Genomic DNA, 15,517 nt, shown 5'->3' on the forward strand with positions numbered 1-15,517 from the left:
GAAATGCTGATGTTGGAAAAGCATTCTCGCAGGCCTTAAAGTGAGAATGTTAACAAAGTGTATGTCTGACTACCTGCAGTTTAATAGTGAGGAGTAAAAATGGCCAAAATAGGTTAAAAAAAATGAACGCACAGAAGCAAATATTGGACTTTTGATTCAGTTTTGTTGTCATCTTTACAAGGAAAGGAGGGAGAAGGATATTAGGAATGTTGTTTACATAATTTTGCATTCCCTCTTTATTACACAGCAGTGATGGATTTTGGGTGGGGAAGTCCTCCTTACGTAGTTGGCGCCAGCTAGCTCTTGAACAGCTTGATGAGCAAGATGGCGATGCAGACCAAAGCAATGGGAAAATGAATGGCAACACCTTGAATAAAGGTAATATTTATCAATAAAACCTGTTTGTAGATGGCTGTGAATTATACCACAAATTTAAGCACTTGTTTGTGGTAAAATTGTTTTGGGGCTTCCCTGATGACAGTAAAGAATATGCCTACAATACGGGAGACCTGGGTTCAATCCCTGGGTTGGAAAGATTCCCTGGAGAAGGGAATGGCTACCCACGCCAGTATTCTTGCCTGGAGAACCGCATGGACAGAGGAGCCTGGTGGACTATACAGTTCATGGGGTCTCAAAGAATCAGACAAAATTGTTTTACTTCCTTTTATGTAATTTCTAAGACAATTTTTTGATACCTAAAGCGCTCAAATATGTCTCAGAACAAATAAAAGATTTGTAAGCTATTGAAAGTGAGCAAGGGGCATTCCTCATAACCTGACCTGCTTTGGGCTCTGGGTCTAATTCAGTTCAGTCCAGTCTCTCAGTCGTGTCCGACTCTTTGCGACCCCATGAATCGCAGCACGCCAGGCCTCCCGAAAAATTATTTTAGTTTTGCTCCAGCTAGTTTTTAAGAAAAGTCTGTTGCAAATTGTCCAGTGTATAGTTTATTAGCCACACTGAAAGACTGAGTTCCTTAAGTGAATGGCCTTGAACTTCTGCATTTTTCATCCAGGAGAAAAGACAGATTTTGAATAGCATTTTACTTATAAATTCTTTAGAGTTTTCTGAAGTAATGCTTGTAAATAGGAAAAGATATTAATGTTAGTCAACTACTCAGTTTAATTTTGTAATCAGTATTTTATAAGATCAAGGGAAGTTAAGGCATTAAAACCTTTTAACTTTAAACTAGAAATTGTTTGAACAGTTTATTAATTGAGAGATACAATTAGTGATCCATAAGAAATTATTTCATTTAACTTTATCTCTAGATATTAGTATTTACCTACATATATTTTTATTATTTAAATATTTTTAACCTTTTACTGAATTATTCTGTATTTACTGCAAGAATATTTGTATCATTTTATTTGGTATGGGACTTCTCATGTCACTGCTTTTTCTTTTTAAGAATGTAAAAACACTAGAAAGTGAAAATGATTTAGTCGTATCTGCCTCTTTGCAACCCCCATGGACTATATATATTGTCCATGGAATTCTCCAGCCCAGAATACTGGAGTGGGTAGCCTTTCCCTTTTCCAGGGGATCGTCCCAACCCAGGGATCGAACCCAGGTCTCCCACATTGCAGGTGGATTCTTTACCAGCTGCGCCACAAGGGAAGCCCAGGAATACTGGAGTGGGTAGCCTATCCCTTCTCCAGCCGATCTTCCTGACCCAGGAATCAAACCAGGGTCTCCCATATTGCAGGCACATAATTTACCAACTGAGCTATCAGGGAAGCCCAAAGCCATTATTAATTTTAAACTGATTTTTTCTTTTTTAATATTTAAAAATTTGAAGAGTGTTTTTCTTTTGGTTAATGTATTTTACTGTTCTGTATACTTCATGAAGTTAACATTAGTTTCAATTTTATTTTGTATTGTTTTTAAAAAGATAGTTTTAAATATAGTCAATGTATTATAACTATATATGGTATATGACTTTTACATTGTATATCACTATGCTGTATACTTGAAACTTCCATAATGTTGTACATCAACTACTTCACTAAAAACAAAGATGGAAAACATTACTTTTAATGTATCATGTGACCCAGGGTATTAAATATCTTGTGTTCTTTCAAGCCTTTTTATATATATCAGTGATCTTTCCTTTTTTTTTCTTTTTTTTACGTTATAGTTGATTTACTGTCTTGTGTTAGTTTCTTGGGTACAGCAAAGTGATTCAGTTATACACACATGCAACATTCTTTTTCATATTATTTTCCATTGTGGTTTATCACAGGATGTTGAATATAGTTCCTGTACTGAACAGTAGGAACTAGTTGTTAATCCATTTCATATATATAAGTTTGGTCTGATAATCCCAAACTCCTAGTCCCATCCCTCTCCCACCTTTCTTCCCGTTGGCAACCACCATCTGTTCTCTATGTCCCTGATTCTCTTTCTGTTTCATACATTTGTGTCACCTTTTGGGTTCCAGTGAACCTTCATTTTAAGTCAAGTTTGATGCCATAATAGAAAATGCCTTGATGTCCTAGATTAAAAACATTTTCATGTTGCTTTCAGAGTAATAAAATGCTTCTCATCTTCCCCTTCCTCCATTCAAAGATTTTAAAAGCTTGAAGCTAGGTAGAGGTAACAAAGTCTTTCTACCAGATATCCCTGTAAATAGTGGGTTTTCAGAATGATGCTTCTGTTGGCACAGTTGTGGATCTTCCTTTACCAAGACATTCAGTGTTTTAAAATCTAGTGACTAAATTTCATTGAATGCATATATTTATATATTGAACATGTGTGTGTGTATATATATAATATACATTGCATATGTATATATAATATAAATTGAATGTATATAATATATATAATATACATTGAATATATACAATATGTATTCAATATATACAATATACAATGTATATACATTGAATGTGTATATTTATTTATTTAACTTATTTCAGCTTTTTATGATTAGTTTGTAAACACAGATGCAGCACCTGCTTCTCGGCCTAATTTTCACATTGTGACCCCCATCGAGAAACAGGAGACAGAGTTACCTGGTCATGTGTTTTTGCCCATTTTTCCACTTGAACTTTTTTTTTCTACTTGAGCTTTTTAATGACTCTAATAAATTAATTTTAATTTAAACTTATTAATTTAATTTTAAGTAAATGTTCTTTATATATGTTAAGTGTATTAAAAGTGTGTTACGTGCTTAACCTGGAAAATCCATGGATCCCTATTCTATCTGTTGGTGCTTAGGACTTATTTTACGTGATCCTGTTCCCTGGTATACACAACTACAGATTGACAGTTGTCACAGTGTAGACAAGTATGAAAAGCAGCCATTGTACGAAAACTGGTAATAGGAAAAGGAGTGTTTCAATTATGTGTGTTTAACATTAAAGGTTGAATCTTTATTTCATTATCCTTGTAAAGCTGTCTCTTGTTGCCCTAAAGAATCGATGGGTGAAAGTAACATGACATGTATGTGATTATCCTGGTTTATGACACGGTATTCTGAGTACCTGAATTAGAATTAATGGAAAGATAGGTGAATTGTTTTTCAGTTTGAAAAAAATGCATATTTTCTTACATAACCCAAATCTTTAAAAAGTAAAACTGCCATTCAGAAATTGTTCTTTCCTTTTAAGGGAAAGATGAAACACTTCTTAGCTCAACTGTGTCAGAATCACCTGGGTCTAATTTTTAGAATGTCTTAAAGTTTTCTGTGTTTGAAGCTGTGTAGAGTAGTGTCTTTGCTTCTTTGAACTTTAAATGTAACAGCTAGAGGAGTTATTATGTGTATATCTTTTGATTAGATGAATCAAAGGAAGAAAGAAAAGAGGAGGAGGAGGAATTGAATTTTAATGAAGACATTCTGTGCCCACATGGTAAGCCAAAAGTGTAAGACTTCCTTTGTTAGTGTTTAGCATATCATAAATATTTTGTTAAAAATATTTTATACTCAGAGGTTAGGCCCTAATATGGCAGACATGGTAGAGCAAGTGGCCTTCTAACCCGTCCGTGATCTAGTGGCTCTGTTCGCCTACTCTTGTCAGCGGTCAGCTTCTACTGCCTGCTTTCATGCCAGTGCCTCTCACACCTTTTCCTTTCTCCTCACAAGAAAAATTGTAAATAATACAAGATAGAATTTCCCCATATTTTAGAGGAGAAAATTTGTCACTTGTCACATTGAAGGGCTTTCTGAGCTTGAAGGAGAATTTCAGTTATTTCCCGTTTCTGTGTCTATGTCATTGTCCAAATTTGAGCACTTGGAAGACAGCATTTTTATATTTTCCTTAGGACTGTCTCTGGTTTAGTTTCTTAGACATTGATTGACTAGCTACTGTACTATGTGCTCTTAGTAATAGTTTCCAAATCTTTATTAATCCAGTGTATTTGTTATGTATGTACTTGGTTTTAGTGAGAGCTCACTTGTAATAGATGAGTTTTTTTCCCCTTTGGAGAGGGACTCCTTATATAGACTGGATGGTTTCCCATTGTGAGCACTCTGAAAGCCAGAAAGGCATCTCCTTCTCAAAGCCTCTACTGAGTAAGTTCCCAACTGACCCTTTCTTCCTTCTTTCCTCTCCCCCTCCCTCCCTTTCTGCCCACTCCCCTCCCTCTCTCCCCTGGGAAAAACTGGCAGGAGAGACACTGGGATGTCAGCGGTGAATCTCTTAACCCCTGTTTGCATCTCTGGTTGTGTGCTAACATATTGCAATACTCAGAATTCTTTTTTTTTAATTGAAGTATAGTTAGTTTATTGTGTTGTGTTACTTTTATGTGTACAGCAAACTGATTCTGCATATGTGAATATGTACATATACTTTTTCAGATTCTTGTTCATTGTAGCTCATCATAAGGTATTGAGCCTAGCTCCCTGCGCTCACTGGTAATCCAGTCTGTATGTGGTAGCGTGCATCTGCTGCTCTCAGACTCCGTATTTATCCCCCCTCTGCCCTCCCCTTTGGTAACCATAAGTTTTGTTTCCTGTGTCCGTGAGTCTGTTTGTTAAACAAGTTCGTTTGTACAATTCATTTCTATATTCCACATACGAGTGGTATCATATAATATCTGTCTGTCTGACTTCCCTTAATACGATAATCTCTGGGTCCATCCGTGTTGCTACAGATGGCATTGTTTCCCTTTATTTTGGCCATGCTGGGTCTTCGTTGCGGCGCTCGGGCTCTCACTGCAGCGGCTTGTCTTCTTGGGAGCACAGGCCCTGGGCACACAGGCTTCAGTAGTTGTGGCTCTCAGGCTCTAGATCGCAGGCCCAGTAGTTTTGGCAAAAGGGCTTAGTTGCTGCAAGGCATATGGAATCTTCCTGGACCGGGGGTTGAACCCACGTCTCCTTCATTGGCAGTGGATTCTGATCCATGGAGCCATCAGAGAAGTCCTATTTCATTCTTTTATGATTGGGACTAATACTCTGAATTCTTGTCAGTCCTAATCAGTTCCTTACATTAGTTCTTCATTGCCTCATTAGGAACCCGTACTTGATGCCTAAGCCTTGCCCTCACTGACACCTTATTTTTTCTCTTTTGACTGCACTAAGCAGCGTGCAGAGTCTTAGTTCCCCAATCAGGGATCAAACTCTTGCTCCCAGCATTGGACTCACAACGTCTTAATCAGTGGACTACCAGGGAAGTCCCTAAATCAGTGATTTTGTTTATAAAGAGTCCTTGGTGATACTAGTGATAGTAGTTGTCACATGAGTGATACTTCCATGCCTGTCTTTCTAGACACAAACTCACTGCCTGCCCGTGCAGGAGATGCAGGTTCGTTCCGTGGTTCTGGAAGATCCCCTGGAGGAAGAAATGGCAACCCACTCCAGTATTCTTGCCTGGGGAATTCTGTGGACAGAGCAACCTGGTGGGCTACAGTGCATGGGGTGGCAAAGAGTCGGACACAATTGATGCGTTACTAGAGCACAGTAGGAACACAGGTTTGAAAGCAGATGTGACAACGCTGAATGGTAGACAGATTAAGTAAACACTAGAGGAAAGTGATGTGAACAGCCAGAAGTAAATTAGTTTTTCTCCTGATGCTTTCATATCAACTCTTTTTTTTTTTTAACCTTTTGCTGTAGATTTGCATACAGCATAAATGCTTCCATTTTGAGTGTTGAGGAATCTGTAGTTAAATACTAAGTTTCCGTGCTTGATGCTGCTTAGCAGGGTGAAATGGAGCCAGAACACCGATTGTCTTCCTCGCGCGCTGACGTTTGCTCTCAGCCCACCTCTCTCATCTTGTCATTTCAGTTATACAGTTTTGACTAGAAAGCGTGGCAGAGCTAAATGTGATTTCAGGACTTGTGCCATGCCCCTCAGCTTGTCAGAAATGGTACATGAGCTTTTTTTTTTTTTTAGATCTTCTAGCTTGATCTGCAACCCGGTGCCATTTTGTTGCTGCACCTTGTTATCTCGAATCTAAAAAGCATCATCTCAGCTCTTGCTTTTGTGGATATCACCTGTCAGTGTACCACGCCCACGGCAGCAGGTTTTTCAGGTGCAGGGTATGGAACCTTACTGAAAACCCACCCCTCCCTGGAGTTATATTAAAACTTGTTTCTGAGCTGTGGTCACTATTGGCATAGTACTGCAAGCAGTAAGATGACGGCTGGGCACTTGATGAATGTTGTGCCCAGTAGTTTTCTAAGTGTGTCGATATTAACTCACTTAATCTATGTAACACCCCACCCCCACCCCAAGAGGTCTGTATTACTATTATACTGATTCTTCTGATGAGCAAGTAAACTGAGGCATAGAGAGGTGAGTCATTCGCTAAAGGTCACCATACTTGATGGTTTGTTTCCCCCTAGTTGTGTAATCGTCAGAAATTCTTTTTCTTTGAAAATTTGAAGGATTTGTGGATCTTTCGGTGTACTGTTTGTCCAAAGCCCTTCGTAGACATTACTGTCCCTCCCACTTTTGGCAGCTAATAAGATCTCTGTCCACAGCCCTGGGACACATCACCCCGCGCAGGTCCCAACTCACGTTCCGCGTGCGGTGCTCACATGTGCAGCGTGGGGGCCGGGGACTGCAGGCTTCCTCGTCTGGGGTCCCCATGGGGCTATCTCACTGCAGAATTCTCCATTTCATTATCTCCTCTCGGGCTGCTCAGATTTCTCCACAAGCACCTCTCGTTCTTCTACCTGGAAACCGCAGAGCCAACGGTCACTTCAGGGCTACAGGGAAGAGGGCTTGGAAGCTCTGCCTCCTGGGTGCAGACCTCCACGTGGCTGCACGCGTCTCAGGACGCTGCCTCACATCTCTGCTTTGCGCCCCAGTCAGAGGCCCTTGGTTTTGTGTCATCAGAGCAGCTTGTGTCTTCTTTTGTGGGTAGAGGGGGGCAGGTGTCTGTAGAATGTACAGAAGAGGGAGCCAGAATTTTAGCTGTCTCTTAACAGACTGTAATCCATTCCCTTCTGGGTACCCTCATTTCCTGGGTTTGTGGGGGCAGTTCTGTAGTGTAGTAAATCTATTTGCTTCTTGACTTTTGTCGATTTAGAGTTCATTTTTCTTGCCTCTCATCCATCCACCTTCTAACCTCCTATAATATCTGTTGCTGTTACCTCTGTTCTTTTTTATCCTTCATTATGATTTTGTGACTTTCAGTAAAGATCCCGTTACTATGGTTTTAATGCCACTTTAAAACATCATTTTTATCTAGAAATCCTTGTTTGAATTTTCATATTCTAAAGCTTGTGTATATTTATCATGGATTTTATGTGAACTAATCACAGATTACATTCTGTTAGGTGGTTTAGTGCTGTCACAGAGTTTAGCATTTACTGCAGATATTCCATATTCATCAGGCTGTCTTATCCATTTCATTTTACATTCATTTAACAGTTAACCTTCCTTATTAACTTATGTTGTTTATTACACCTGTTTACTAAGGAGCTGAGCGGTTTTTTAATTTATCTTTTTTTTTTTTTTTTTTACAAATTCTTTGGATGTTCTGTGACCCAGAATATTAGGGTTTGAACTAGATTTTGTCAGGGAGGAGATTTATCCAGAATCTAAACTCATTGTTAACTAGATTTCTATTTTTACCAGAAGAATCTTTGGGGATTACATTATCCTGATATGTTTGGTGAATTAAATCTCTCGTGACTCGTTTGATCCTTGTATTCAGAGATGTTGCTTACAAAATGAATTTAATTTATTGGCTTTCTCTTAAGATTTAAGAGAGTGTTACATATTGCAGGATACAAGTCTGATTTCTAAAAATTCATATGTCATGAGTAAAAGTTCATTGTTAGGTTAAACAATATCCAGATATATTAAATCATGATATGTTGATATGAACCTAAATTTAGACGCATAGCTAGGAGTAGAGCAAAGCACTTTATTAACCAGTTTCTGACTGTAGTATATTAGAATGCTGACTTTATAGATAAACTTGAGTTATTTTTTTTAATTACCTCAGAAATGCACATCCAACATTATAACCAGTCATAAAATAAAAGCAGCCTTACCCAAAAAAGAGGCAGTGTAGACTAAAGCCTGTGGAATCCTATTTAAAATGTGTGTTTGTATTTTTGTTTCCTTCATTCTCTCTCCCTTTCTGAACCAGATTTGTTTATACGACATATATGCAGAGGAAGGGTCCTTTTAATAAAAAAGAAACCACTTAAAAAAGTGTAATTACCTTGGAATTCTTTTTAAAATCAGTTATAGAAGTCTGCTTTAATCTTTTTTATAGCTGCATTATATTTCACCATAAAGGTGTACTAAATTGAGGTCTAATTATCCAATTAGTGTCTAAAAAACTAATAATAAATTCCGTAAAAGAAAAAAAAATAAAAAAAAAATAACAAATTCCATAATTGTGTCTGAGGGTAAGCATTTTAAAGTAAGTTTTCATAACCTCAGAGGAAATTTGTTAACCTCCTCTTCAGAAATAAAGTTAATTTTTACACTGTGACCTATTTTCTCTAGTAGTAAATATATTAAAGCAATGTAATCTTTTCTTAGGATTAGTCAAAGCTCACTAAGAGGAAGTGATGGATGGAAGTTAAGATGCATTTTGAGGCATTAGAAACTATGGAGTTTAGATGAGACAGATATGGTTTTATATCCCAGCTTCGTTATTCACCAATTGTGGTGACCCATGGTGTATTAATTTCTCTGATTCTTGATTTATTTATTATGTAAAATACGTACAGCAAAGATTTAAGATAGTGCATTTAGAAACTCTTATTAAACATGTAGGTATCTTGCCAATGGCAGTAGAAACACAGTTTACTTTGGAAACTTAAAGGTGTTTTATTGGGTAATGAACCATATAGGTCCATGTATGCCCTTCACTATCTATTGGGAACAGCTGAAGCAATAGAACTAGACCCACAAACAGAATGAGGGATAGAGTGGGGAGAATGGCTCTGGAATGCTGGAGGAGGGGCTGATGGGGTTTAGGGTCACTGCCACGTGCACGTCTCTGTGATCCTCTGAGGAAAGGAAGGGTGGGGGTGACTGCTGCTGCTGCTGCTAAGTCGCTTCAGTCGTGTCCGACTCTGTGCGACCCCATAGACGGCAGCCCACCAGGCTCCCCCGTCCCTGGGATTCTCCAGGCAGGAACACTGGAGTGGGGTGCCATTCCCTTCTCCAATGCATGAAAGTGAAGTCGCTCAGTCGTGTCTGACTCTTCGCGACCCCATGGACTGCAGCCTACCAGGCTCCTCCGTCCATGGGATTCTCCAGGCAAGAGGACTGGAGTGGGCTGCCATGGCCTTCTCCGTGGTGCTGACTAGTACTCTGCTTCTCTTCTCGGGTTTCTAAAGATCTGCAGGGTTCAGGTATTTGCAGTAGTAACAGCAAACCAATTGGGTATTGACTGGAAATGGTCTTCTGACATAACAGTTGATTGCTTTACTATTTAACTGTGGGGTCACACAACATTGAAAATAGCATTTTGGTTCAGGGTGAATTTAGTAAAGTAATAAGACAAAATGGGAGAAAACGCATTCTGCAGGAAATTGTGCCATTTAAATGTAGGTGGAGATGAAATGCTCTTGGACAACCTTCTCGGTGGCACCTCAAGACCTCTGGAAGCCCTTTGATTGCTTCCTTCACTGGCAGGAGGAAAGACATGGATTAAGGACAAAGGAATGGCTAGCTCCTTTAGAATTAGATGAAATTAAAAATTTAGAGATTTTGAAATTAGAAGAGAGAGAGAGATAAAAAGTACAGCAGTTTGGAACAGAAGGATAAGAAGCCCTACAAATTTGTATTAGGTAGATTTTTTTGGAGGGTATATATTAACTTTTTTTTCAAACCCCCCCCCTTTTTTTTCTTTTTAACCTAGGCGAGTTATGCATATCAGAAAATGAAAGAAGGCTTGTTTCTAAAGAGGCTTGGAGCAAACTTCAGCAGTACTTTCCAAAGGCTCCCGAATTTCCAAGTTACAAAGAGTGCTGTTCGCAGTGCAAGGTGCATGCCGCCCGCGGTCCTGACAGCTGTGGAAGTCACGTGTCTCCTCCCTGGATTGACTTTCCAGGAGAACTGACATTGCACTTTGAGTGGAGGTGTAGGGAGGCGGCAGGTCCTGTGCTGTCAGCTGGAGATGGTTGATTGCTTCCTGCTTGATTCTCTTTCAGATTTTAGAAAGAGAAGGGGAAGAAAATGAAGCCTTACATAAGATGATTGCAAATGAGCAGAAAACTTCTCTTCCAAATTTGTTCCAGGACAAAAACAGACCGTGTCTCAGTAACTGGCCAGAGGTATAATGATTCCCACAAAGGGGTAGAATCCATCTCACCTTTGTAAGGCCCTTGCCAAGTTCCTGATTGAACAGTGCTTTCAGAATAATGAGGTCGTCTCTATTTCTTACCTTTGTATAGTTTTCTAATCTGGAGGATTTGACTGTTCCTTGTGGTTGCTTGTTAGAGGGCTCTGTTTCCATTTTATTTATGAAACTTAAAAGGGAAACCCCGCAGTATATGGAGATGTTTTCTCTATGGATTTAGGTTGCGAATGCAGTGAATTAATAGATACTTCGGTCTGATTTTTCTGTTCCAGGAAACAGATGTTCTCTACATTGTGTCACAGTTCTTTGTAGAAGAGTGGCGAAAATTTGTCAGGTAGATTCCAAAGGTTTCCTGTTTCTCTCTTATTGTTGATTACAGTATTTTTAATTCATGACTCATAATCATAGTGCCTTACTTTTCACTATAATAGCCTATATTGAAACCTTTTTTTCTGAGAATTTAAATGAATAACCCTAAGAAGTACATTTAATTATTAATTTCCTTGAAAAATGTCTCTAATTTTAAAATAATCATAAAAAATCTTCTCTTCAGTCATGCTATAGTGAAGTATATTGATCGCCCTTTTCTCGTTTGAGTAGAAAACCTACCAGGTGCAGCCCTGTGTCATCGGTCGGGAACAGCGCTCTCCTGTGTCCGCACGGGGGCCTCATGTTTACATTTGCTTCCATGACCAAAGAAGATTCTAAACTGTGAGCTTCTTCTCTTCACGCGATGTTTGTTTCTGATGATTAATAGAATGTGTTTAGGAAATGTCTCATCTGACATAGTCTATTTTAAGAACTGATCTTTTCTTGAATTGTGCAGTTGTTTCCTCTGGTATAACCAGAGGCTGACTCGTCTTTTTTTTCAAAGACTGCTTCTTGTGCTCGCTTTGGCAGCACATATACTGAAACAAGACTGCTTCTCCGTAACAGTCAGGAGGCTGCCTGAGGCTGCTTGCTCTTGTTCCTCCTCTCTCCTTCCTGGAGCCCTGCTTTCTCCTTGGAAATCGCTGGTACCCAGGACAGTGTCCCTGGGTTACGTCATTACCCTCTGTAGCTAACTTCTTTGCTCAACTTTGGTTTTTGAGGTTTAGCCATGTTGATTCATGTGACCCCAGTACATTTAGTTTCACTGCTTTTTTTCATACAAAAGAAAGTTATAGCATTCTTTCAATTGAAAAACTACCATTCCTGTTGCTGTATCTTTTCCTTCTTAATTTCTTTGTATTAAATAGTGGTTTTGATAGTTTTGGTTTACAGATGGGTTATGTCCTTGTGTCTTAAAGCATGCTGCGTTTTTTTGCACAGTATAGCTCTCATATGGCCCAGTGAGTGGCAAATGATACAAAAGCTCTTTGTCGTGGATCATATAATTAAAATCACGAGAACTGGAGGAGGAGATGCAAACCCTTCAGAAACACAGTATATTTCTGAGCCTAGTAAGTATTCATATCATTCTTGGTTTATGTAGTTAACAGTTATAATTTTAATGGGGAGGGAAAGAGTATGTCAGTATTGTATTCTCTACTTAAAGATCTTGTGGTGGTCCATTCTACATTCCTTAGCTGGAAAGTATCATATAATGACCATATTTGTATGTTTGTTGACAGTAAATGAATTTACTTATTTGCATATAATAAAGTACAGCCATTAAAAAATAGTAATAGTTTGATAAATACTCTCTGGTAACTTTGAAATGTTCCTTTCAATCTTTCATTCTTTGGTAGTAATTCCTTAGCCACTGCTGTTTCACCTTTTTTTAAACCTTTTTTCTTCTTAGAACTCTGTCCAGAATGTCGAGAAGGCTTATTGTGTCAACAGCAGAGGGACCTGCGTGAATACACTCAAGCCACCATCTATGTCCATAAAGTTGTGGATAATAAGAAGGTACCAGTCCCTCTTGTGGCTGTGACTAGTAATGATCAAGCTTGCTTTTTGACTTATTTGGTTTTCACTGAATACTTCCTGGAGTTGCCTTTGAAGGGTGGAGCCATTGGATTGGAATGGAAAGGGAATAGTTACATAAATTTACGTGGATCTGTTGTTCGGTCACTAAGTCATGTTCTCCTCTTTGTGGCCTCATGAACTGCAGCATGCCAGGCTTCCCTGTCCTTTAGTATCTCCCAGAGTTTGCTCAAACCCGTGTCCATTGAGTCAGTGATGCCATCCAACCATCTCACCCTCTGTTGTCCCCTTCTCCTCTTGCCCTTAATCTTTCTCAACATCAGGGTCTTTTCCAATGAGTCAGCTCTTAGCATCAGGTTGGCAAAGTATTGGAGCTTTAGCATCATTCCTTCCAGTGAATATTCAGGATTGATTTCCTTTAGGATTGACTGGTTTGATCTCCTTGCAGTCCAAGGGACTCTCAAGAGTCTTCTCCAGCACCACAATTCAAAACCATACATTCTTCTTTATGGTCCAACTCTCACATTACATGACTACTGGAAAAACCATAACTTTGACTATATGGATCTTTGTCGGCAAAGTGATGGCTCTGCTTTTTAATACAGTGTCTAGGTTTGCCGTAGCTTTTCTTCCAAGGAGCAAGTGTCTTTTAATTCATGGCTACAGTCACCATCTGCAGTGATTCTGGAGCCCAAGAAAATAAAATCTGTCACTGTTTCCACATTTTCCCTCTCTATTTGCCATGAAATGATAGGACCAGATGCCATGATCTTAGTTTTCTGAATGTTGAGCTTTAAGCCAGCTTTTTCACTCTCCTCTTTCACTCTCGTCAAGAGGCTCTGTAGTTGCTCTTCACTTTCTGCCATCAGGGTGGTGTCATCTACACATCTGAGGCTGTGTATGTTTCTCCCAACAATCTTGATTCCAGATTGTGATTCGTGCAGCCCAGAATTTCCATGATGTACTCTGCCCATAAGTTAAATAAGCAGGGTAACAGTATACAGCTTTGATGTACTCCTTTCCCAATTCTGAACTATTCCGTTGTTCCATATCCTCTTCTAACTGTTGCTTCTTGTCCTGAATACAAGTTTGTCAGGAGGTAGGTAAGGTGATCTGGTGTTCCCATCTCCTGAAGAATTGTCCAAAGTTTATTGTGATCCACAAGGTCAAAGATGTAGTCAATAAAACAGTGTGGTGTAGTCAGTAAAACAGAAGTGGATGTTTTTCTGGAAGTCTCGCTTTTTTTTTTGATCCAGCGGATGTTGGCAATTTGATCTCTGGTTCCTCTGCCTTTTATAAATCCAGCTTGTACATCTGGAAGTTCTCAGTTCATATATTTTGAAGCCTAGCTTGAAGGATTTTGAACATTACCTTGCTAGTGTGTGAAATGAGTGCAGTGTACAGTAGTTTGGACATCCTTTGTCATTGCTTTTCTTTGGGAATGAAATGAAAACTGACCTTTTCCAGTCCTGTGGCCACTGCTGAGTTTTCGAAATTTGCTGGCATATTGAGTGCAGCACTTTCACAGCATCATCTTTTAGGATTTGAAATAGCTGGAATTCCATCACCTTCTCTAGCTTTGTTTGTAGTGATGCTTCTTAAGGCCCACTTGACTTCACACTCCAGGGTATCTGGCTCTAGGTGAGTGACCATACCATCATGGTTATCCAGGACATTAAAAATTTTTGTTAAGTTCTTCTGTGTATTCTTGCCATCTCTTCTTAATCTCTTCTGCTTCTCTTAAGTGCTTGGCCTGTTGTGTCCCTTATTGTGTCCATCTTTGCTTGAAATGTTCCCTTGGTATCTCTAGTCTTTCCCATTCTATTGTTTTCTTCTATTTGTTTGCATTGTTCACTTAAGACTTTCTTATGTGGGTTTGAAGTGAAGTGAAGTGAAAGCCACTCAGTCATGTCCGACTCTTTGCGACCCCATGGACATAGTCCATGGAATTCTCCAGGCCAGAATACTGGAATGGGTAGCCGTTCCCTTCTCCAGGGGATTTTCCCAACCCAGAGATCAAACCCAGGTCTCCTGAACTGCGGGCGGATTCTTTACCAGCTGAGCCACAAGAGAAGCCTTATGTGGGTCTAGTCAGTTGTTGATTTTGATACACAATGTTGATTGAATGCCAGCTGTGTGTTAGGAACTGTCTTGGGATACAGTTGGTGCAGAAGGCCACTGTACCTACCGTAGAGAATATTTGTACCTAGTGAGGTAGATTAAGAATATACCATGAATTCATAAGATGATTTCATCCAAGAACAAGCATTTTGAAAGAAATCTAGCAGAGTGGAGTATTTGACTGACAGGTGGGGGTGCACTGTGAAATGGTGAGGGAGGGTGGAAAGAGGCCTTGGAAGAGGAGTTGTTTTACCTGAGCATTAGCTGTCAGAGACCCTGCCTGTGACACGCAGTCCAGGCGGCAGCGTAAGCCTGTCATCGTTGTGTCTAGAGCAGCACTGTCCAGTGGAAGCTTCTGCGGTGACCGAGATGTTCTTTATCTGCATTGTAGCCACCAGCCACCCTTGACTGTGGAGCATCTGAAATGCGGCTGGGGTGGCTTGAGGACCTGGGTTTTTATTTAGTTTTAACTTCAATAGACCTGTGTCACCTCTCACTACCATAGTGGGTGGCATTGATCTGGAGAGAAGTTTCTCCCAAGGAGGGAAGGTGATACGTGATGAGGAATCAAATTTTAATTGGATTTTGTACGTCATACCAGGGATTTGGGATCTTTGTTTGAAGTCTAGATGTAAGCCACTGAAGTTTCAAGGGAGGTCATGGTGTGATCTCATTTATGCTTTCAAAAAGTCACGCTGGCCATTGTATTTGGAGTTGGTATGGACAGAACAGAAATAAGAAAGACCACTGTAGAGCCTCTTGCGTTGAT

General features: G+C 39.6%; 1 protein-coding gene across 50 annotated transcripts in view; it reads left to right on the plus strand.

Annotated features, from left to right (window-relative positions):
• Positions 1-15,517, plus strand: part of USP48 (ubiquitin specific peptidase 48) — a 72,896-nt gene that overhangs the window by 44,909 nt on the left and 12,470 nt on the right. For 27 of the 50 annotated variants that reach the window (XM_081574602.1, XM_081574617.1, XM_081574594.1 and 24 more), the window contains 8 exons: positions 248-378; positions 3,780-3,851; positions 10,279-10,403; positions 10,571-10,693; positions 10,992-11,053; positions 11,320-11,430; positions 12,031-12,161; positions 12,503-12,609. In XM_081574602.1, the coding sequence (XP_081430728.1) occupies positions 248-378; positions 3,780-3,851; positions 10,279-10,403; positions 10,571-10,693; positions 10,992-11,053; positions 11,320-11,430; positions 12,031-12,161; positions 12,503-12,609 (862 nt within the window). The remainder of the gene's footprint in view (positions 1-247; positions 379-3,779; positions 3,852-10,278; positions 10,404-10,570; positions 10,694-10,991; positions 11,054-11,319; positions 11,431-12,030; positions 12,162-12,502; positions 12,610-15,517) is intronic. The other 23 variants (XM_081574604.1, XM_081574619.1, XM_081574597.1 and 20 more) reach the window with 1 other exon arrangement.

Source organism: Giraffa tippelskirchi, chromosome 3, assembly GCF_054371585.1.
Source record: "Giraffa tippelskirchi isolate mGirTip1 chromosome 3, T2T-mGirTip1v1.2.pri, whole genome shotgun sequence".
NCBI classification, from domain to species: Eukaryota; Metazoa; Chordata; class Mammalia; order Artiodactyla; family Giraffidae; genus Giraffa; species Giraffa tippelskirchi.